Source organism: Panthera leo, chromosome B2, assembly GCF_018350215.1.
Source record: "Panthera leo isolate Ple1 chromosome B2, P.leo_Ple1_pat1.1, whole genome shotgun sequence".
Classification (NCBI taxonomy): domain Eukaryota; kingdom Metazoa; phylum Chordata; class Mammalia; order Carnivora; family Felidae; genus Panthera; species Panthera leo.
In genome coordinates this window covers 77,666,263-77,690,378 of record NC_056683.1, presented here as the reverse complement: position 1 = coordinate 77,690,378, position 24,116 = coordinate 77,666,263, and the positions used below count along the sequence as shown (strand labels likewise).

The window sequence follows — 24,116 nt, the reverse complement described above, 5'->3', positions numbered from 1 at the left end:
ACTTCTCTGTGCCTTAGCAATCTCATATAAATAGGAATAGTAATTCTACCTACTTCAGAAAGTTGTTGAGGACTGAGTTCATCTCTCAATTTCAATCTCTCTCCCTTTCTTGCCCCAACACACACACACACACACACACACACACACACACACACACACACACGTTCTCTCTCTCTCACAAATACACACATTTTTAGTAGTTCCTGGCACACAGCATTTAATAAATATAAGCTATTAAGATGACTATTATTAATCATATACTCATGTATACTTCATAAGAACTATATGTATTTGACCCAACTCAATCCTTGCCTGAACACTGATACCTAATGTGAGAACTGAGATGAAATAAAAGTGGTCAAAAGAAACCTAATTTCAGTAAGTAACAGCCTCTTAGGAGCACAAAATTCACTCTACTCTCCAATAATTAAAACATCTATTCAAGGGAAAAAGAGAGAAAAACATTCAACAAGATTTAATTACCTATGATTCAGTAAAATAAGACATGGCCCCTGTTTTTAAGAAGCACCAATTTGGGAGTAAGTTGAGGAGACTAACAATCATAATACAGAGAAACTTTGATAAAAGCCAGAAAAAACATAAAAGTCTAATATAAATAAGGCAAATATGTCATTAAATCCATTTAGGAGTGTAGGAAAGCCTCATTAGAAATTTAATACCTAATAATTTTATCAGATTGAGGGAAAGAAATGTAGAGATATGGGGTTGATAAGAGGAAACACTAAAGGAAAAAGCTAAAGCCAAAGCACAGAGGTGAGGGAAGATATGAAAATTATAGTATAAGAACAAAACATAAAGACTTAAGGCTACGGAGAAGAAATATGGCTCCCAATTAACCAAGCTGGTGCGCTGGGAGCCAGGTCATAAATCTGAACGTAAGACAAGTGAACTTGAATTTTATTTTTCATGGAACAGCTTCTTATGTGGTGCTTACTAATGTGATGGGCACTGTGATGATGCCTCATTTAATCCTCACAATCCTATGAAGTAGTATTATCCTCATTTAATAGGTTAAGGAACTGAATCCACAGCTGCTATATGGTAGAACTGAGATTTCACCTCATGATATCTAACACAGAACCTGAAGTCATCAACAATGGGCTGCCTTTTAAAATCTTTAAGGAGTGCCTGGGTGACTCAGTTAAGTGTCTGACTTCGGCTCAGGTCGTGATCTCACAGCTTGTGAGTTCAAGCCCTGTATCTGGCTCTGTTCTAACAGCTCAGAGCCTGAAGCCTGCTTCGTAGTCTGTGTCTTCCTCTCTCTCTTTGCCCCTCCCCCAGCTCATGCTGTCTCTCTCTCTCTCAAAAATAAATTTAAAAATTTTAAAAGAGGATTGTTAAAAAATTGTTAAATAAATAAAATCTTTAAGGAAAGTATATATGATATGCTTTGAAAAGATAACTGATTATCTTAGAGACAATATAAAGACAGATTGAAGAGAATGGAGGACAGAAAAGCACCTTCATGAAAAAAAAATCTTTGAGTTTTCTTGCTGCAAGAAACTAAGTGGCCACTGATTAATATATCAGATCTAGCCAGAGAAGGCTACAGGAAGCAGTGCATGAATAAAATCAACAGAACTTGGTGAGTTGATTGTGGAGGTGAAAGGAGGAGTTAAAAATGGCTCAAGGTTTCAAAACCTAAGTTTAAGTGTGAGTGGGGAAATGTCACCAATACTAACAACCTTTCTGTTTTGTGGGAGTGGAAGAATGTAAGGGAGAGTGATGAGTACAATTTCAAACATATTTAATTAGAAGTACCTGCTGAACTCCATGAGGAAGAGTTCCAGAGAGCTGGAAATAAGAGCTAAGAAGAGTAGTAAGATCTAAAAGAATGGATACTGGGGCACCTGGGTGGCTCAGTCGATTAAGCATCTGACTCTGGCTCAGGTCATGATGTTGGGGTTCATGACTTCAAGCCCCACATCGGGCTCTCTGCTGTCAGCATGGAGTCCACTTCAGATCTTCTGTCCCCACCTCTCTCTGTACCTCCCCCACACGTGTGCGCTCTCTCTCAAAAAACAAACATTTAAAAATAAATAAATAAAAGAATGGATAACTGGAAATGCTATCCAGAGTGACAGGGGATGCTGTCAGAGTGGATGACAACTGAAGATTAGTATGTAAATCATGGATTATCAACTAGGGCATCATGAGCCTCTTTCTGATGAGACTCCAATTTCAGACACGATGATAAAGTGGGAAAAATGGTTGAGGGTTACTCATGAAAAGCGCAAGGAAGAAAAGAACATTCGAGGAAATGACACCAAAAAAAAATCCTGAAATATTGAATCTAGCCTTTTAAATAAATCAATGGTAGCTAATAATTACTGTGCAACTGCAGCAGGTAAAAGGGAGAGTCAGTGAAGGTGACTAAAGAGCAGTCACAAAAGGCATAAGATTAGGAGAGCAGTGTAAATAAATCTGAAGGGAGATGAACTTAAGATCACAAACATTTAAAATGCCAACAGAGGCTGAGCAGGCAAGCTACTTCAGCTTGTAGCCATGAATGAGTCTAATACTGCCAGATTCCTGACATTCCAAGATTAAGCCAAACATCCATATTTCAATATGAAAGCTTATAACTTTTCATAAACTTTTTTAATGTTTATTTTTGAGAGAGACACAGAGAGTAGGGGAGGGGCAGAAAGAGAGGGAGACACAGAATCTGAAGCAGGCTTCAGGCTCTGAGCTGTAGGCACAGAGCCCAAAGCGGGGCTCAAACTCACAAACTGCAAGATCATGACCTCAGCCGAAGTCAGCCACCCAGGGGCCCCAAAGCTTATAACTTTTTAAATAAATGTTTATTTATTTTTGAGAAGGAAAATGCACACGTGAGAGTAGGGGAAGGATGGGTGGGGGGGCAGAGGATCCAAAGCAGGCTCTGCAATGACAGGAGAGAGCATGATGCAGGGCTTGGACTCACAAACAGTGAGATCATGACCTGAGCCAAAATCAAGAGTCAGACACAGGAGCGCCTGGGTGGCTCAGTCAGTTGAGTGTCCGACTTCGGCTCAGGTCATGATCTTGTGGTTTGAGCCCCGTGTCGGGCTCTGTGATGACAGCTCAGAGCCAGGAGCCTGCTTCAGATTCTGTGTTTCCCTCTCTCTCTGCCCCTCTCCCGCTCATGCTCTGTCTCTCTCTCTCTCTCTCTCAAAAATAAACTTTAAAAAAAAAAAAAAAAAAAAAAAGGTCAGACACTTAACCGCCTGAGCCACCTAGGCACTCCAAAGCTTGTAATTTTTAAAATGTGGACAATTACACTTTCTTAAAAACAATGCAAACACGTGAAGTAATCTGAGCTGCTGGATTGCTACCTGGGTCTACACTTAATAATGTATTACAAATATGCTGAGCAAGTGACCTTTAAAAGAACATTTTCTTTAGTACGATGGGTAGAATCCAAACTGCAAAGGAACGTAAGAAATAAAGACAACAAATATGGTAACTTTCCAAGAAGTGTGGCAGTAAAGATTAGAAAACAAGATTAAAAGGCCCCTTTTTAAGGTAGAAGTCTCATATGTGGAGAGACGGGCTTAAAGAAAAATGAAAAAAATCCTAATATAAACAACCTACAGGGGCACCTGGGTGGCTCAGTCGGTTAAGCATCCAACTCTTGATCTCGGCTTAGGTCATGACCTCTGTGTTCGTGAGTTCGAGCCCTGCATTGGGTTCCATGGTGACAGTGTAGAGCCTGCTTGAGATTCTGTCTCCCTCTTCCTGCCCCTTCCCCACTTGCACTCTCTCCCTCTCTCAAAATACATAAACTTAAAAGAGACAGAGAGAGAAAAGAAAAGGAAAAAAAAAAAGATAAATGACAACAAAGCAAAAAGATGAAAAAGACACATATCTGCAGGTTCAAGGTCAGGAATGATGGAAAGAAAAATGACGAAGACACAGGAAAAGTGGAAAGGTTCTCTGAGGGGGTGGAGAATCTCAACTGCACTGATGGAAAGATCCACTTTCCAGGGAACAGCCACTACTCTGGAAACACTAGGAAGAAAATGAAAGCTCCAGAGAAAATAAGATGAAGATTTGGGGGAATGTGTAAGATGGCATAGGTCTTCTCAATAAACTTTAAAAAAGATTAAAACCTTAGCACTGAGTATATCTGTAGAACTATTTGTGTGTGAGTTGCACTATTTTTTTTTATTATTGCTTTAATGTTTATTTATTTTTGAGAGGGGGGAGGGGCAGAGAGAGAGACACACACAGAATCCAAAGCGGGCCCCAGGCTCTGAGCTGTCAGCACTGAGCCCAATGCGGGGCTCAAATTCACAAACCGTGAGATCATGACCTGAGCTGAAGTTGGATGCTTAACCAACTGAGCCACCCAGGCGCCCCTAAGTTTCACTATTTAAAAAAAAAAATTGTTTTAAGTTTCACTAGTATTTAATGTTTATTGTTCCTCTGAAAAGGTATGATTTCTCTATTCAGACAACATACATGTCAGCTCCATGCTTCCAGAGAAATACATTTATTTTAAATCTCAGGTGCCAAAAAAATGAGTTTACTTAACATGCATGGTATGTAAAACAAAAGTAAGCAGCACAATTAAAACTCTTTAAAAACTAAATACAATACATGAAAATTGTTAGTGATGGCTTTATTATGTCATTCATAAACTATCTTCACCAGAATACAAAGAAGAAAGGAGTAAAATTAAGAAAAATAAGGGGAAAAAATCCCAGTTGTTTAAGAAAATAATGTCAGAAAAGAAGTATGCCTGAACTCCTTTTATAACTCTGGCATGGTACTGTTTTGTGTTAGATCAGTCCTTGTCAAACTTTGCTGTTTTATACATCAAGATATCAAGTAAGACTCTGGGGTAGAGGAAAGGAGTTCCCTTAACAAAAAATTTTTTTAACTTTCAAAACCACTATCTAGATGACAATAAACAGTATTTTACTAATACTAATATTCATGAGGGACAATTTCAGATCTAGTCCTCTTAAGTGTATTAATATCTAGCATTTACTGTGTACTTCCAGCATCATAATATACAAAGTGATCAGCAAACATTATGCCTTAATCACAACAGCTTGAACACAGATATTATTACCTTGTCTACAGATGAGGACACAGACACAAAACCAAGCCTGAAGTCCAATAAGGGAGTTGTAATTCAAACCATAGTTCAAAATCTATACTTTTAGTTATAATGTAATACACCTTCTCTCATCCCCAGCCTCTCAAATCCCAGGTTTCAAATTTTGGATGAAGGAAAGGTTTCAATGGTAAAGCCACACACAAGTAATCTCTTTCCCCTTCACACCACCAAAATAAAAAGATTTTTTTAAAAATATTTTTTAATGTTTATTTTTGAGAGGGAGAGAGAGAGAGACAGAGAGAGAGAGCGAGGAAGGGAGAGAGAAAGAGGGAGACAGAATCTGAAGCAGGCTCCAGGCTCTGTGCTGTCAACAGAGCCCCATGCGGGCCTCAAACTCACAAACCATGAGATCATGACCTGAGCCGAAGTCAGATGCTTAACTGACTGATCCACCAAGGCACCACAAAAGATTTTTTTTATAAATTATTATAAGATCAAATTCCACCTTCTCTAGAATATAGACTTCAAAAAATTTGGTAAATCAGTAATTGTTATTTTTCAAAGTGATGATAATAGATGGCATTGAAAATGACAGAGTTTCCAAATTATGCTGGGTCATTATCACATATAAAACATCAAAGGTGGTTCCAAAGTAGTCTCTAAGTGTAAATGAAAATGTTTTTATATTTTAACAATCATTTAAAATAACTATGCCTTTTATCAATTCTTACAGCAAAGGTCTGTATCATTTCCATTTCAAGGATAAAGAAACAAAGAAAAATTATAAGAAGCATGCCAAGGGTCACAATAAACAATTTTGTGGAAATTAAAACCAGTGTCCTTAGAATCCCAAACCATTAATTCACAGTATCTAATGGACTGTCAAGAAAAGTATATATGAAAGACAGGATACAAAGAACAGGTTTCTTTCATCAAGGAAAACAAGATTTAGAAAAGATTCGACCCCCCCCGGGGGGGGGGGTGTCAAACACCACAAATGGTTTCAATGAAGATAGGTAAATCCTCAAATGTCTTTTTTGTGTTAAAAATAATTTCTCTTTGGGGCGCCTGGGTGGCTCAGCTTTCGACTTCAGCTCAGGTCATGATCTCGCAGTCTGGGAGTTCAAGCCCCACGCTGGACTCTGTGCTGACAGCTCAGAGTCTGGAGCCTGCTTCAAATTCTGTGTCTCCCTCTCTCTGCCCCTCCCCTGCTCACACTCTGTCTCTGTCTCTCAAAGATGAATAAATGTTAAAAAAAAATTTTTTTTAAATCTCTTTAAGGTAGCATTTACAACATCAGGTCACATTTTCAGAAATATTTTATAAACAGGTCACAATATTGAATATACTAAGTCTGACTCACTTCTTGTCAACACACTCAGTTTCACATACTAGGGTGAATTCTAAATTACTAAAGAAACACCTAGTTATGATACAAGCATTCCGAACTGTTTCTTACAAAATATCTTCATGCTGACCATGAACTTCATGATCACTTTGAGGATATAAGTTTTATTCATAATATCGGTTATTATGTATAATATCCCAATTTAAGCAGGCAACAATTTTTTTTTAATTTCCCTAATAGAGCTTTAAAATAAAGTGATACAAATATGATTTGGATAAGTCCAAATCACAGTACATCACAAGATTCAAACTACTTAAGTATCAATTTTAACAAGTATTTTATTAAACTTTATGTTTTATTCTTTAGAAATATAATCTGTGAGGGGCACCTGGGTGGGTCAGTTGGTTAAGCGTCCAACTTCAGCTCAGGTCATGATCTCACAGTCTGTGAGTTTGAGCCCCACATCGGGCTCTGTGCTGACAGCACAGAGCCTGGATCCTACTTCAGATTCTGTGTCTCCCTTTCTCTTTGCCCCTCCTCTGCTCATGCTCTGTCTCTCCCTCTCAAAAATAAATAAACATTAAAAAAGTTAAAAATATATATAATATTGTGAAAGTTTTTTTCAAAATATTAAAAATAAAAATTTGTATTTTGCAGAGTATAAATTGATAAAATGTTAATACTTTTAAGTTAAACATGTAATGTTTCAGGTTTTTTACTGACTGAGACCATATCTGCAAAACTTAGGGAAAGATCAAGAAATGCTTATATAGAAAATACAAAATGTAAGCTATTAATTTGGAGTTAACAAAATTCTAGGGGCATCTAGGTGGCTCAGTCAGTTGAGTGTCCAACTCCTGATTTCAGATCAGGTCATGATCCCAGGGTCATGGAACTGGACTCTGAGCATGGAGCCTGCTTAAGATTCTCTCTCTGCCCCTCTGTTTCTCTCCCCAGCTTAAGTGCACACTTCTCTCTCTCTAATATAAATAAAATAAAATTCTAAATGCCTGGTTTTGATGATAATAGCTCACCTAAAAAAGGCAGTAAAATCATTGCTACTTAAAGGAAATAATTGTCTTTCAAAAATCACATGTATCTGCAGGGCACCTGGGTGGCTATGTTGGTTAACCATCTGACTCTTGATTTTGTCTCAGGTCATGATCTCACAGTTCATGAGTTCAAGCCCTACATAGAACCTACACCTGCACTGTCAGTGCACAGCCTGCTTGAAATTCTCTCTGCCCCTCCCCCACTCTCTCTCAAAAATAAATAAATAGGGACACCTGGGAGACTCAGTTAAGTATCTGACTCCTCATTTCAGCTCAGGTCATGAGCTCATGGTTAGTGAGTTCAAGCCCTGCATCAGGCTCTGTGCTGACAGCATGGAGACTGCTTGGGATTCTCTGTCTCCCTCTTTGCCCCTCCCCAACTTGTACTCTCCTGCTGGCTCTCCCCCCCCCCCCCACCCAAAATAAATAAATAAACTTAAAAATAAATAAACATTTAAAAAATAAAATACAATAAAATCCTCCCTCCCTCTACCTGCTCCCCCCACTCTGTGCACCCAATACATGTGCACTCACTCTCCAAAAAAAAAAATTAAAAAAAAATCACGGGCACCTGGGTAGCTCAGTCAATAAAGCATCTGACCAACTTCAGCTCAGGTTATGATCTCATGGTTCATGAGTTCAAGTCCCACATTGGGCTCTGCTGACAGCTAGGAGCCTGAAGCCTGCTTCAGATTCTGTGTCTCCCTCTCTCTGCCTCTCCCCCGCTTGCACTCTAACCCTCTCTCTCTCAAAAATAAACATTTTTAATTAAAATAATTAAAAAAATTTTTAAAAATCACAAATATTTGCTTCAATTAACTTTGGTAAACCAAAATTACTACAGCATACATATCTGATATGCTAACTTTCGTATATCCCCATAAAACTGGTTGGGGTAGGAATCAAGTCAATTATTAATTACCACTTTTAAATTTAGATTACCTCTTTATAAATATAAAACCTGTATCTACAAGTTACAAAGTCAATATATAACATTGCCTATGTCAGGCATCAATAAGGATGCCAAATGTTCCACATGAATACACTGTCCTGATATTTGAACTGCTTTATTTTAGCCATTTAACCAAATATTTGTCTTCCTAAACAAATGCCTAATAAAATTTAATATTTTCTAATGATTCAGTGTCATACCAAACAAGTATTACATAGTAATGATGAGATCCTATGAAGCAATTTGGATTAAATGGGACATTTAAACAAATTGAATGGTATTTAATCCTATGATCTCACAAGTCTTCAGATTAAACAATTCACTATTAGTAAAGGATCTAACAGTGCTTGTTCTGAACATTAAATCTTTCCTCTTCAATTTGCTTAGTCCAGCCTCTAACTCCAAGCTTTACTCTCACCCCAGCCTTATTTTTTCAAAGAAAGCATGAGCTAAAGATCTTGTCCAGATTGCAGAGGAGCTCATATTTGAAATCAAATCTATCTGGCTTTCTACTACATAACATGGCTCCTCTAAGTCAAGTCACAAAGAAAGTAAAATGAACAGGTATACTTGTAAGGAATGAAGAGACCAATTTAGATGGAGCAGAAAGTTCCCGTTGAACAGTGAAAGGATGGACAAAAACAAACAACAGAGCAAACAGAGCCCTAGGCTAAGGCTTAAATTTGTATGTTATGCTATGCACCAGTATTTCTCAAATTGGGTTCCATGGTCATAATGCAGTTTCCAGCATTCACTGTAAAAAAACTTAAAACTGTATTTTAATTTTGATGCTCCTCCTAAATAAAATATAAGAATGTTCTGAATCAGCTAGAAGGCCAACTGATAAACTCAGGACTGCCTACCTTTGTACTTAACTACTAAACTGAGCACAGTGATGACCCTACAAGTAGTATTTTTCAAACTGCTGGTTATGACTATCAGTGGACTATAAAATCAAGAGCAGCTTTTCAAAATAATAATAAATAATAAAATAGAATGCATCACACATTGTAAGGATATATATGGTTTTGTGATAGTTCAGTGTGACAACTAAGTGCTGAAGTTAAAAAAAAGTTACATCTTAATCTATGAGCTGAGGTCAAAACTTGTAACTGTAAGATCTATAGACTCAGTCTCTTGGGTTTCTGCAAACTCAAATTTGAGAAACACTGTTGTAAGTACTGGACTGCCAATTAGGTACAAAGATAAAAGCAGGATATTGGGGAATTTCATAAATAGAAAGTAAGGTTAAAAGCAAGTTCATCAGTTAAGAAAAAAAGAGGGCCAAAGATTAAGATAAGAACTAGGATGCTATTATTGGACTGTACAATGTATAGACAGCACAAAACACCAAACTGCGACCTAATTTAATATTAAGGTGAACTACTGTAAATAAAGAGGTTGTTCTACAAATTTTCCAAAGTTTGAGTGATGTAGTAGGGATACCCTTCTTCTATTTAAAGAATGAGATTAGGGGGGCGCCTGGGTGGCTCAGTCGGTTGGGCAGCCAACTTCAGCTCAGGTCATGATCTCGCGGTCCGTGAGTTCGAGCCCCATGTCGGGCTCTGTGCTGACAGCTCGGAGCCTGGAACCTGTTTCAGATTCTGTGTCTCCCTCTCTGTGACCCTCCCCCGTTCATGCTCTGTCTCTCTCTGTCTCAAAAATAAATAAACATTAAAAAAAAATTTTTTTTTTTAAATAAAGAATGAGATTAGGGGCGGGTAGGTGGCTCAGTTGGTTAAGTGCCTGACTTTGGCTCAGGTCATGAGCTCGTGGTTTGTGGGTTCGAGACCCCCGTCAGGCTCTGTGTTGACAGCTCAGAGCCTGGAGCCTGCTTCAGATTCTGTGTCTCCCTCTCTTTCTGCCCCTCCCCCACTGGCTCTTTCTCGCATGCGTGTGCACACACTCTCCCTCTGTCAAAAATAAATAAATATTAAAAAAAAAATTCTAAATAAAGAATAAGATTAGTAAAAGAGACTAGATGGGGCACCTGGGTGGCTCAGTTGGGTTATGTGGCTGACTCTTGATTTCGGCTCAGGTCATGATCTCAGCATAGCTTGTAGCCTGCTTGGGATTCTCTCTTTCTCCCTCTCTCTCTGTACCTCCCTCACATGCCACACGTACTCTCTCTCAAAATAAATAAATAAACGTTTAAAAAATCTTAAAAAAAAAAAAAAAGACTGAAAATATCTTTTGCCAAACTAAGAGAAAAGGAACAGAGAGCCATGCTTTGATTACTGAATATGGGTGACCAAAAAAAAAAGGCAAAGACAGGGCTATAGAGAGGAAAAATTTTATTTTGACCTATAAAAGTGCCTGAAATTGCAGTGGGGAATAAAGGAAAATGAGATATGTGGTAGATTGTTACATAAATGATCCCTAAAGAATCACATCTCCCTGAACCCAAAAGAAGCTGGGTTTGATCACTTGTTGTACCCAAAGGGACCATGGCAAATTCGACACATGCAGAGGTTTAAAAAGCAGTTGTGCAGAACTTGTTCTCTTCCTGCCATGTAACAAAATCCTAGGTTACCTTACTAGATGATAAGAGTGGGGATGAGCCAACCCAACTGAAGAACCTTGACCAACCCACCTGACAACCACAAGACAAATTAGTGAGACCATCTGGGACATTCAGCCCCACACAACCTACCAGCTGACTGCAGACCACCCAACAGACCCACAGACTTGAGAACAGTAATAAAAACAGCTATTCTTCTGGGGCACCTGGCTGGCTCAATTGTTAGAGCATGTGACTCTTGACCTCAGCTGGAACCTCAGTTCCAAGCCCCAAACACCTCTTCTTCCAAAGCCACTATGTTTTTGGGTAGTTTGTCACACTGCAATAAAACTGACTCAGGATACTTCAAGAAAAAACAAAGTTGGGGGTGCCTGGCTGGCTCAGTCAGTAGAGCATGTGACTCTCAATCTCAGGGTTCAAGCCCCATGTTGGGCATGGAGCCTACTTAGGAAACAAATACCAAAGGTTTTACCATTGTGAACTTCTTTTTGTTTGTTTCAATGCCCCAACTTTGGAAAAGAGAGTCTTTAGTCAGTGTAACTATGTATTATCTACACTTAAAAGATTCATTAAAATTCCTTTGTTTGGATCCTAAACCCTTAGTCTGGTTCTTACACTTTTCTAACTTTTTTTCAACCCAACTCCTGATATTTTCATCCAAGATGCCAGTTTGAAGTTGTTCCATTTTTCTGGGTGTTTATTCCCATCCTTCCCACTTGTTTGGTTATCTAAATTCATTTAAGACCCAATGTAAATAGTGTTTTCCTTTCCTGCTTAATTTTTACTAAATTAATTTCAAAATGACCAGTTCTCTTACTTCATACTCCACTTATTGTATTTATGACTATTTTACTATCTAATATTATTGCTTAATTCAATATATGCCTTAATTTTTGTAAGAGCTTTGAAGGCAGAGAGCTCCATAATGCTCCATAGCTCCCTTAGTACTCCTACATGAGGAATTTAATTATCTAAAATACATTAAGAAAAGATACATGTAATTGAATTTTAACATATCTTCTTGGCTAAATATATGTATTTACAGACCGTTAAGTTTTTGTAATGTAAAGTCAAGGGGGGGGGAAGGAAAAAAATTTTTTTTGTTTTTGAGGTGCACTGTGCAACTCTCAAGGCTGAAAGAGAAATAACAAATCAAGAGGTTCTCCTGGAAAACAATACAGGGAGTATGTAACAAATACATTAATAACAAACTTTCCATTTTATAAATGAGGCTTCTTTCATGGTGACTGGTTAATTTTATGAACTGGATTTATGTGTGGGAGTTGGAAAAAACAAGGTAATTTCTCAACTTTGACAGAATTTCAAGGCAAATAAATAGACCAACAATTTCATATAGTTAAGAACATATATTTTCAAAGATCCTTGGTTTTGCAGATTAGTGATATAAAATATTATGAAGAGCAATTGCAGAATACATCTTATCTTGCCCTATTTCAATTTAGGACCAGAAAGTGTCAAAAAGGAGGCAAGCAAAATTTGGTAAAGTTTTCCTTTGCTAAAATTGGCATAAGCATATTCTGGAAAGTAGAATTTAGTATCTCTAATATGAAATCATACTAATTATGAACATTTAAACATTTATTTCCCCTGAGCATTACCTACACTTTTAAAGTTTAAATGACTTATTACTCCCTCAATACCTAAAGTAATTATCACTAATTAACAAGCAAGCCATCTTTTCTTCTGATTAGAAGTGTCCTAAAAATTAACTTAAGATATCCTCTAATAATCAAAAGAATAAAGTTTAGCTTTTTTTAAGAAAGGGAGCATTTTCAAAATACCACTATAATAAAGCTAAGAAAACAGGCAGATAAGCAAAAGAATGAACTTGCATCAAACAGATGAAACTAAAATATACACTAAAATATTTTAACTATATAATTTAAGTACTCAGTAGCTCTTCTAATAGTTTTGATTTTTGTTTCTTACACCAATAAGGCACTAGTTAATACAAGTACTAAGGCCCAGCTCAAATCCTATCTCAGTAAAGCTTTCTCTGATACCCCAGAGCCAGAATGCTTACCTCCTACTTTGAACAATTTATTGAAATTATTATACAAAAAATTAACTGATTTATCTAAATAGCCACCAATAATTAACTAAGCATGGCCACAGACTGGAATTACCATGCATTTTAAAAATAGAAAAACATAGGGGCACCTGAGTGGCTCAGTTGGTTGAGCACTGGACTTCAGCTCAGGTCATGAGCTCGTGGTTCGTGGGTTCAAGACCCGCATCAGGCTCTGTGCTGACAGTTCAGAGTCTGGAGCCTGCTTCAGATTCTATGTCTCCCCCCCTCTCAAAAATAAATAAACATTAAAAATAGAAAAACATATGGGGTGCCTGGGTGGCTCACTGGGTTAAAGCGCCCGACTTCAGCTCAGGCCATGATCTCATGGTTTGTGAGTTCAAGCCCCACATCAGGCTCTGTGCTGACAGCTCAGAGCCTACAGCCTGCTACAGATTTGTGTCTCCCTCTCTCTCTGCCCCTGCCCCGCTCACACTCTGTTTCTCTCTTTCTCAAAAATAAATAACATTAAAAAATTTTTAAAAAGATGGGGCGCCTGGATGGTGGCTCAGTCGGTTGAGCATCCGACTTTGGCTCAGGTCATAATCTCGCAGTTCATTAGTTCAAGCCTGGTGTCCGGCTCTGTGCTGACAGCTCAGAGCCTGGAGCTTCGGATTCTGTGTCTCCCTCTCTCTACCCCTTCCTCACTCATGCTCTGTCTCTGTCTCTCTCTCTCTCAAAGATGAATAAACGTTAAAAAAATGTTTTTTAATTAAAAAAAAGAAAAACAGATTTACACGAGCAACTATGGAATGATCTCGAAGAGATATTTTTGGTGAATAAAAGCAAGATGCAGGGGCGCCTGGGTGGCGCAGTCGGTTAAGCGTCCGACTTCAGCCAGGTCACGATCTCGCGGTCCGTGAGTTCGAGCCCCGCGTCAGGCTCTGGGCTGATGGCTCGGAGCCTGGAGCCTGTTTCCGATTCTGTGTCTCCCTCTCTCTGCCCCTCCCCCGTTCATGCTCTGTCTCTCTCTGTCCCAAAAATAAATAAATAAAAAACGTTGGAAAAAAAAAAAAAAAAAAAAAAAAAAAAAAAAGCAAGATGCAGTACATAGTACGTCCACTTAATTTTTTAAAAAGGACAAATATGTATTTCTGGAAAGATGGATAAAAAACTATTGGGGAACTGTCTTTGTGGAGGGTGACAGGAGGTCTGGGGTTGGAAGATCAAGTTTTTATTGTATGCCCTTTCTCTGTTTGAATTAAAAAAAAATTTCGGTACACTACATTTTCAATTTAAAAAATAAAATAAAAAAATAAAGTAAATCTGTTAATGATACACTGTCTTTTGACACTTCTTCAACTACCATCTTGAAGTTTCATTTAAATCTTATTATTTTAGGGGCGCCTGGGTGGCGCAGTCGGTTAAGCGTCCGACTTCAGCCAGGTCACGATCTCGCGGTCCGTGAGTTCGAGCCCCGCGTCAGGCTCTGGGCTGATGGCTCGGAGCCTGGAGCCTGTTTCCGATTCTGTGTCTCCCTCTCTCTCTGCCCCTCCCCCGTTCATGCTCTGTCTCTCTCTGTCCCAAAAATAAATAAAAAACATTGAAAAAAAAAAATTAAAAAAAAATAAAATAAAATAAATCTTATTATTTTATATACTAGAGTCTTCTGTATCTTATATCCCCTGCTAATATCTAAATCTAGTCTTTGCATTAAATGCTTTCTTAAAAGTACAGAATTTTAATTATATCAAAAGGTCAAACCTCTGCTTTAATCAGGACAATAAAGGATGCTGAAATTGCTACCCACTTACCCCAGTAAAAGTGAATTGTTTTAGTAATTGTTTAAGTAATTACTTGCAATTTCTACTAAGGAAGCAGAAATTTTCTTGACCTCTCAAGCTCAGTGTGAATTTAAATATGGCCAAGCATTTACCTGGACCTGTTCCAGATTAACCACATTTCTTAACATGCTAACTATATTATCTTAAAATGAAAAGAGCATAATAACTTTTAAAAGTCTTCCTAATACGTTATTTTTCTTTCTGTTGTGTTCCTCCAAAGAACATTCTGGGTATTTAGGCAGAGGAATACTTTTCAGTGGGGTGTAACTATCCTGATCACCTCAAAAGTTAGCACACATGGCCCATGGGCACTAAATGTCACTATCACATCCACAGATCCTGCAAATGACAAACTGATCCCAGCTATTTTCAAATGCCTTAAAAGAGAGAGCTTCAGGAAGAAAAGGACTATGCCAGTTGAGAAACACTGCTTGTATGAATGAAAGCATGCAGATACAAAATACAAACTTATTTCCACAAATCAATTCAACCTTTTCAAATAATTATCGGTCACCAGAAGATAAATGGCCAAAACCAGTCACAATTCATGTATTAATCAACCAGTCATCCAGCCCAGTATATAATGCTGTCAACATCATGCCCCAACAAATCATTCTTCCAACTATTACAATGGCTTAACTTTTTAAGTAATTATTTTAAAATCCTTTAAGAATAATTCTTCTATTGAAATGCTTTTGTTTAAACTTCCAAATAAGTAGCTTTCCATTTTACTACACTGATCTCAGAAATAAAAGATACAAATCACAGTTTACTACAATTAGTTGTTTACCTTCCTTCAGAGACTGTAGGCTCCTTCAAGCCAGGGACCAGATCTGCCTGGCCCACAGTGTAGGTATTCATTAACGATGGTGAGTGAGTGAGTGAATACTGACCAGGTCTAACACAAAAAATAGCCCAAGAAGTTCCAACTATAATCAATTTTTATATAGTAATTATCCTGACACAAATAAGTGCAAGAAATTACTTCTGGCTATCCTATATTCTTATTCTAAGCGGATTTTAAGAAAATTAGTAAGTCAGGGTGCCTGGATGGCTCAGCTGGTTAAGCTTCGCACTTCTGCTCAGGTCATGATCTCACAGTTGGGGAGTATGAGCCCTGCAATGGGCTCTGCACTGGCAGTACAGGGCCTGCGTGGGATTCTCTCTGACCCTCCCCAGTGTGCATTCTCTCTCTCTCTCCTCTCAAAATAAACTTAAAAAAATAAAATAAAATTAATAAGTCAATTACATTACCCATATTAAAGCTAGCTTGCAAAGATTTAAGGAAATTTTTGAGTTCTGACAGGTACTCTCTTACGCTCATCCTTTCCCACCTTTCCCTCCTCCTACTTCAGCTTTAAGCAAATGTTCAGGTATAAAAGTAAAAAGGGGGCATACTTCCAAGTCAATATAAAGAAAACAATACTGTTAACAGTGAGAAAAATTTAATGTCTTTTATTTCTACTTTACTTCTCAGAACGCAATCTATTGTACTTAATTAAAAAAAAATCTACTAACTAGGATGTATAAGCAACTTCTACTTATGTAGGTTTCACCATATTCTCCAGAAACTCATCTGTTGCTGAGGTAAAAATTCAAAATATAAACTAATTCATTTCTTTAAACTAATTCATTTTCTTTTTTTAATTTTTTTTAACGTTTATTTATTTTTGAGACAGAGAGAGACAGAGCATGAATGGGGGAGGGGCAGAGAGAGAGGGAGACACAGAATCGGAAGCAGGCTCCAGGCTCTGAGCCATCAGCCCAGAGCCCGACGCGGGGCTCGAACTCACGAACCGTGAGATCGTGACCTGAGCTGAAGTCAGACGCTTAACCGACTGAGCCACCCAGGCGCCCCTAAATTAATTCATTTTTTAAAATAAATGCAAGTTACGATCACACAAGCACTAAGCGTTAACATATAGAGAATATTAACTCTGAAGCCCACTGACAAATATTTATCTTTGTCTTTTTGAAGCATGTAAATATCCCAGTTTTGTGGGAAACCCTTACATAGAAAAAGCTAATCTCAACGCTAGAAATCAGGACATAATTTCTAGCTCCCTAGCATTTCAAGTACTGTTTTTAGATTGCTCTAATAAATTCTTTGTTAACCACTTCTTTGCTCAACTCATATCAGAATGTTAAGTAATAATGGCTGGGATACAATTTTAAAGAAACAATTATGTTTCAAGTTACCTCCCATTTAACAAAATCACTAAACAGTAACAGGTTACTTAAAAACAACAACAACAACAACAACAACAACACAAAAGAGTATGTTCTAGAGGGATCAAATATCAGATACACTCTAACTGTTCAAGTAATGGAGATTACTTTTAAATGCATTTAAATTATTGTGGGATTTTAATGCATGAAATATTTCATTATTCTTTAAATCCACAAATCCAGTATTTGTTTTATTATGTTTCCTGTAGCATGGGTCAATAAAAACTATTTACATATTATAAGACTAATAGCTTAAAAGGAATACAGGAAATTCTTTTCATATCAATAAAAAGAAATGCTGCTTCATCCATTAAAAATACTTTTGAAAGTGATAACTTTATGATGTGGCATACACTCAAAAAAGTCCTACCTGCATGAGATTCCATTTTCCCAGAATTATTAATCCTGCGTAAAAATATTGCTGGCCAAGTGTGTTTACATTAATTAGCCTTAAACCCATCTGTGGACATTGCTATCTGAAAAGTATCTTTAAGCAAAGCTAGACTTTAATACTTTTCAAAGGCTAAAAATCAGACTTCACTTATAAAGAAAGACTTTCCCTTACAAGGGTGTCAAGTATTCTTTTATATCTAAAATAAATACATCTAAAAGACCAATTAACAAGTTTGTAGTTCCAGGCAGGTCAAATTGGCAAATTTCAACAATTCTTTAAAACAAGGATTCAAAGGAATGATGGAATCTCTAAGTTTGACATAAGTATTCACCAGACCTATAGTAGGCTAAGTGGGGAGCTTTCACATTGCATATACTGCTAGAGAAGTCACCACCTAATCTGACAAAGTTTTTTTTTTTTTTAAGATAATGAACTACTACCAAATAGTGACAATAACGTGCATATTGACTTTTTTGTAGGTGTTCAAGTATCCCGTATCTTATAAAGAAAAAATTTCAGAACTTGGAGGTGAAAAATTAAGTGAAAATGTAATCTATTCGAATATTCTAAAATGGTCCTCCCATTGTTTGGCTTAAGCTCACTATGTTTCCAAAACAATTTCTCTATGATGATATATTCACAAATAAACTCTAAATGGGACCTGCATATATGGTCTTTTTCCTCCTCAAGACAATCTAGCCAAAATCTTCACCACAACCAGTAACAGCACCTTGAAATTTCAAACGTAACTGGAGGGTTTTTAATCAAATCCAAATGTAGACCCAAACTCTCCGATTGCTATCAAGCAGTGTTACTAGCATTCCAAATCCTGCTTAGAACGCAGTTACTGGAAAGCAGTGTCCTTGTGCAAGAAAAGGAAGGAAAGGTCTGAAACTGACCTGAGCACAGGTCCACAAGAACCTCAATCCTCTCCTTTTCACCAGAAGGCCAAATAGGGAAGGATCCAAGTAATAAGGGTGGCGGGGAGATGCGGGAGGAAAGGCAGAGGAAACCGTACTCCTCCAAGGGTGAAAGCAAAAGAGAAGCGGACTCTGGAAAGCCGCCCCACAAAAACATTCGACCGTAGGAGCAGGGAGAGCTCCTCTCCTCTACCGAGGAGAGCAACCTTCACACCATGGAAGTGGTGCACCAAGCAAGCAAAGGCAGGAAAGGACAACCTCTGCGCCCCCCACCCCCGAACGTCTCGGCTAGCTCCAAGGGGTCGGCGGGGACTGTTCCCAGAACGTCAACAAAGGCCCCTTCAGTCCTAAGGCGAAACTCGAACAACAAAGGCCGGGAGACAGGGAGGACGGGGCCGGGGGCGGGACGGATGAAAGCAGGGGGAAGCAAAGGAATCAAACCAGTGGGGGCGGAGGCCCGTCGGAGTGGGAAACCAGAGGCGCAGAGGCGGGGGGCGCGGTAATCCCCAGTGCACAATAAGAGGAGGAGGAAAAAGGGGACCTGGCCTCCATTCCTCCTTACCCTCTCCCTGCGGCGGAGAGGGCTCCAGTCTTCAGCCGTCTACATCTCCTCAGCCTCGGGGACCGCGCAGTCCCGAGTTCGGGGAAGGAAAGGGGCGGGGGGATTTTCCGCCCTGACCACAACTCCCTTCCCCCAGTTGGGAACTGCCGACAACAACCGCCACAACGGCAGCCACACAAAGGCGCCTGCCTCGTACTCTCCGCTCCCGCCTGGGCGGCGGCGCCAACGATGCCCCAGCAGCGACGACCACCGCTCGGCCGCCAGGCGCTCGCTCGCCCTCTTCCCTCTCTAGCTGGGGAAAAGGGGGAGGGGACCCCCAGGCGCCCTCACCTGGCACAGCTGCTGACAGTACTCCGTGGCCGCTTCTACGGCCGGCACGCGGCTCTCCCGCAGCTGTCGCTCCAGCTCCTGCAGCCGCTCGCCCAGGCGCTGCAGCTCCGCGACGCAGCCGCCTCCGCCGCGACTCAACCTCTCCTGCTCGGCCTCTTCGTCCGCCATCTTCACACCCCGCTCCGTCGCGTACGCACCTGGGTCACGTGATAACACAATGCCACGTTCGGCGGGGTCACGTGCCGGGCGCGCTCGCACGCCGCCGAGCACGTACAAAGGGCCCGGTGGGGAGGATGGGGGAGCGGGGAGATTGGCGCGAGGGAGCCCGAGGGAGGTGAAGGGAAGGGAAAAGGAAGAGGGCGGGGTTGGGGCGGTGCGGAAAACCGCGGTTTACTTACCCCGAGCGGGAAGTGGGCTGCTGCGGCCGAAAGGGGCGGGCCGGTGGAGGCCTGCTGTCGGTCACGTGGGCGCTGCGACCGTGGGGGGTGTGTGGGGGGGAACCCTGGGGAGGGGCTGCCCTCTCGAGTGTCCCGATTCCGGTGTGGCTTTCCCCAATCCCCGAAGTCTTCTACGGACGTATGTCCTAATTCCCCAAGAGCACGGGTGAGCGAAAGCTCTGGGTGGGCTGGGGCGATGGCAGCATTTGCGATTGGCCTGCAGGCAAGCCAGAGGCATGGGAAAAGCAAGAAGGTAAAACCTACCCATGGACCATAAGCGTGAGAGCCAAAGTGGGATTATGGACTGTCAAAATTGTCTCTGACTTCTCCCCAGGCGGGCGGAGGAGGGATCTAGTGCCTAAGGTACTAAATCTCACCCCACTTGACTCTCCCCTTCAGCGCCAAGAACGCCTCTCCCCGGGAAACACAATTCTCTAGGGGGTGGAGGCAACAAAGAAAAATAACAATTGGATCAGAACAGAATGAGGTTGAAATCCTCCCTCTGGAGAACGGAGCGAATTCATGAAAAGCATAGCTTAAAAGATTTCACTCTGTGCAATTGTGGACGTTGTAACCAGACGATTTTTAAATCACGAAAACATTCCTAGAATAAGTGATAGCCAACTAATCTGTTTCACTATGATTTAAGAGTTTTTCCTACACGCTACAGAAATCACCATCACTGAAAGCACTCTATATGAAAGCTTTTGTAAAGAAAGTAGGTCAAGAAAAAAACCAGCAATAACTCCATTAAAAATCACAACGGAGGAGGGGAAGATGATGCTAAAAGAACAAGGTTATCAAGAATGATTATAAATTCAACAGCATTTTTTTTCTGATGCTGCAAATAGACATGACATTCTCAACCATATTTTATTTACAACCTGGAAGGAATGAATACCTGACGCTTGAACAAAACAGTAGAACAGGCACTACAAAAAAGTCCTTAACCCTGAAGTTCAGAATAATAAAATGAATATTTTGTTAGTAGTAGAAAATTAGACAAGACGCTTATCTTTCTTAAAACCGAATGGTCTACAGAAATTCAGAAACAATGATACTAATCAGGCACCTACTTTTTTCACTATCATTCCAAGTGAACTGTATTTTTCTAGTACAAGAATCCAAAGTAAGATGAATCCCTTCTGTGTGCAGCATCCTCTTCCAGGGATTTCTAGTAGCTACAGACAATATTCTAGATCGTATGTTGTCTAGAATGAATGTTTTGTAAAGCATCAGTGGTGGCAACCTTTGTTAAATGCCATTATATAAGGTGAATGGACACAACTGAACCCCTTATGAAAAACAGTATCAGCTAAAATATTAGTATAACATATGTATACTCTTATTACATAGTAACAGACAAGTTCTTCAAATATTTACTTCTGGAAGAATCTGAGGAGTACATTCAGATGTACTAAGGACCAGGCATATTTTTTAAAGAATCACTTATAGCTGAAAAAGCAACAATTAAGGCAGCTAATAGATCTTAATATTTGCAGCTCACTTTCCCAAGTGAAGTATTTCGACATCCAAAACTAGATTTCTCCAATTTATATTATTTTAGGATGACAGTGAAAATTTAAAAAGTAAGAAATATGAAATCAGCCAAATGTATCAGTAAATCCAAAGATAAATATCAAAAGGTTAGCAAGGCATATTTTCAACTTCAAGCATAATGGCTTATACCACACCTAGTCTATAAAAAGAAAAAGGGAGAAAAGAAAGGAAAATACATGAAAAGAGAAATATATCCAAATACTGATTTTAAAAAAATAGTCTGAGAATGGTCATTCCCTCCTCCTGCCCAGGATAGCCCTAAAAGCAAGACTTGATTAGCAAATTGATTCTGAGCCCTACTAAGGTCTTGCAAATGTCCCTCAGCATGGATGGCTAAGTCCTTCATGTTATCTTTGAGCTCTACCTCCCCATTCCTCCATTTAGAGCCTACAGGAAATGGAAGGACTAGGGGTGATTGGTGTAATTACTTAATCATTTGTTACTGAGTATTTATGTGCAGGCACTGCTTGGTTTGGGGAAATCAAAAGTGAATAAAACCTATTCCTGCCTTGAAGAAGCTTACGCTTGTGATGGAGAGTCACCTGCAAAGGTATTATATACCACATGACAAGTATTCTGTTATGAAAATGCATGTAGATTCAACTCAGAACACAAAAGTCTAACTGAAGTGCTAACTAGAATGTCCATAGAGTGTCAACAGAAGTGCAAGTTTTTAATTAAATGAGGATTGGAAATACTATCCCTTATCGGGTCTACATTGTTTGGAGATCCCAGAAATCTCATTCTTATCCATAGAAAATGTGTATCAACAAGTACACCACTTATTTGTACCTAAGTCCATTTGTTCTTAAATACCAAACGGTCAGTTCATGGGAATCCTTACACACACACACACACACACACACACACACACACACACACACACACACAGACACTTACTTACTGAGACGTTCCTGGGGGAATTCGGAGATTCGGTCCATGGAGAAACAAGAATAAGCCCTAGGGACGAGAGAATCCACCTCTCTGGGGACCCCAGTGTCTGCGCAGTGAGTGCTCGTGCCCATTTTGGACACAGCGCGACTGCTATGGACATGATATAATCATATGGACTTTCATTCCCAAGAGACTCTATTTCAGAGTAAATCTGAGAGACAGTAATAGATCCCCACCCCACCTCTGCGATCAATAAGGCTGGGGAAACCCTTAGGGGACAGATGTATCTGCATCCGGGCGGCCTGTGCCTGCCCGTTTCGCGAGTTGCCCGGCCTGCCCTGGCCCGCACCTTGCCGGTGCACATTTTCCCCCTAGAATTCTTTAAATAGCAGGGCCTAGGGGCAGGAAAGGAGCTGGGTTGTGCCAGCTAACAGAGCCAGAGGGCCGTGCTAGGGATGAGCGAGAGCGGTGTTTGCAGAGAACGGATAGCTAGGGCTGAGGCCGGCAGGTCCTTCCCACGCCGGGCGCAAGAGAACCACCGCAGCCAGGCGCGCCGCTTCAGCATGCAGGCAGAGAACGCGAGGCCAGGAGTTGGAGGAGAGAGCGCGCCGCCCTTGAGTCGCTGTTTCTCCCTTCCCTGGCTTCCTCCCTAGGCAAGGGCGGCCGAGAAGGTCCACAGGACTAGAGCCAGGTTAAGGCTGGCTCCGCTCCGCTGACCCTGTATGCGGGTCCCCAGTCGGCCGAGACCATGCTGGGCTTCCCGGACCGCGGCCCACCGCTCGCCCGCCCGGCAGCCGCGGGGGTGCTTGCGTCCTCAGTCCCGGGGCCGCCCCGCCGCCTGCGCGCTAGCATTGGCAACGGCGGCTTTTCCACCGAGCGCTGCAGATCAAGTCCACAGAGCGGTGTGCCTCCTGGCCCCGGAGCAGCGGCCGCCGGGGGCCTCCAGGTAGAGAAACGCTGGAGCCTAACCTGGGCACGGCGGGGCGCCGGGCCTCCGGAAACCGACCGAGCGGGGATGCTCCAGTCTGTCCTGCGGAGGCCGCGATGCGGGCACTGTTGCTTGGTCTCCGGTAGGCTCAACCCGCTCCCTTCCAAAGAGCTGGGCCGCCGGCCCCACACAGGCCGCCTGCTGGAACTCAGAGGTGAGGGCTGGAGTCTGTCGAGGGTTCAGTCCAATAGAAAGTATCTCTAGAGTCTGGGAACCACCGTTGGTGCCCACAGACACAAAGAAGGACCATTGGTTTAAAGCTCTATTGGCATCAGTTAAAAGCATATCACACTTTGACAGGGAAGACATTTTTCTTGAGAACAACAGTGAAGGGCGTCAAATAACATGTTGAAAACATGGGGCAGGTGCTGTTCCAAATACTCAAATGATTCAAGCGCACCGGCACATAGGACCCACATTTAGGTGGATTAATTTTATTCCTTGGGTTGTCCCAGATAGAAGATGGACAGGTAATTAAATGAGGAGGGGTATTCTTATTGCCTATTTGGATAATTTTTTCTTTCCACAGGAGAAAAAGCCAGATGTGAATGAGAAAGGGCAACAATTCTTTAAGAAAATGCTTTTAATACAGCCTCAATTATTCAAATTTAGAAATCAAGCAAGGTGAAAATAACCACTAAATAAAGCAAAATAAAACCTTGGAAGTATGGAAGTGTTTGATACACTGTTTCTATAGAGAATCCTTGAGTTAGTTCCCAGTATCTCTGCAAAGAAGCAAAGAGAGAAATCTACAAAGTGCGTCTCTTTTCTTATATTTCTGAGTTTTAATCACTGTATCTCATTTACCTCATTGGAGATGGATCGGAAAGTATTACTTTTGTGGCATGAAGGGGCAGAAAAGTTTTCCCTTCTTCCCTTCTAGGTGCTAGTGATTAAATTGCTAAAAGACAGATTAACAGGAGAAAACAAAGTTTAGTAACACCTCTTGTAAACAAGAGACTGACCCAGGAAAACTGCAAGCCGG

The 24,116-nt window shown here is 40.5% G+C and overlaps 1 protein-coding gene across 2 annotated transcripts in view; it reads right to left on the bottom strand.

The window, feature by feature from the left end:
• ZNF292 (zinc finger protein 292) overlaps positions 1-19,436 on the bottom strand; it is a 92,822-nt gene extending 73,386 nt beyond the window's left edge. For both annotated transcript variants that reach the window (XM_042939303.1, XM_042939302.1), the window contains exon 1: positions 19,253-19,436. In XM_042939303.1, the coding sequence (XP_042795237.1) occupies positions 19,253-19,420 (168 nt within the window). In that variant the 5' untranslated portion in view covers positions 19,421-19,436. The remainder of the gene's footprint in view (positions 1-19,252) is intronic.
• Between the last annotated feature and the right edge of the window lie 4,680 nt (positions 19,437-24,116).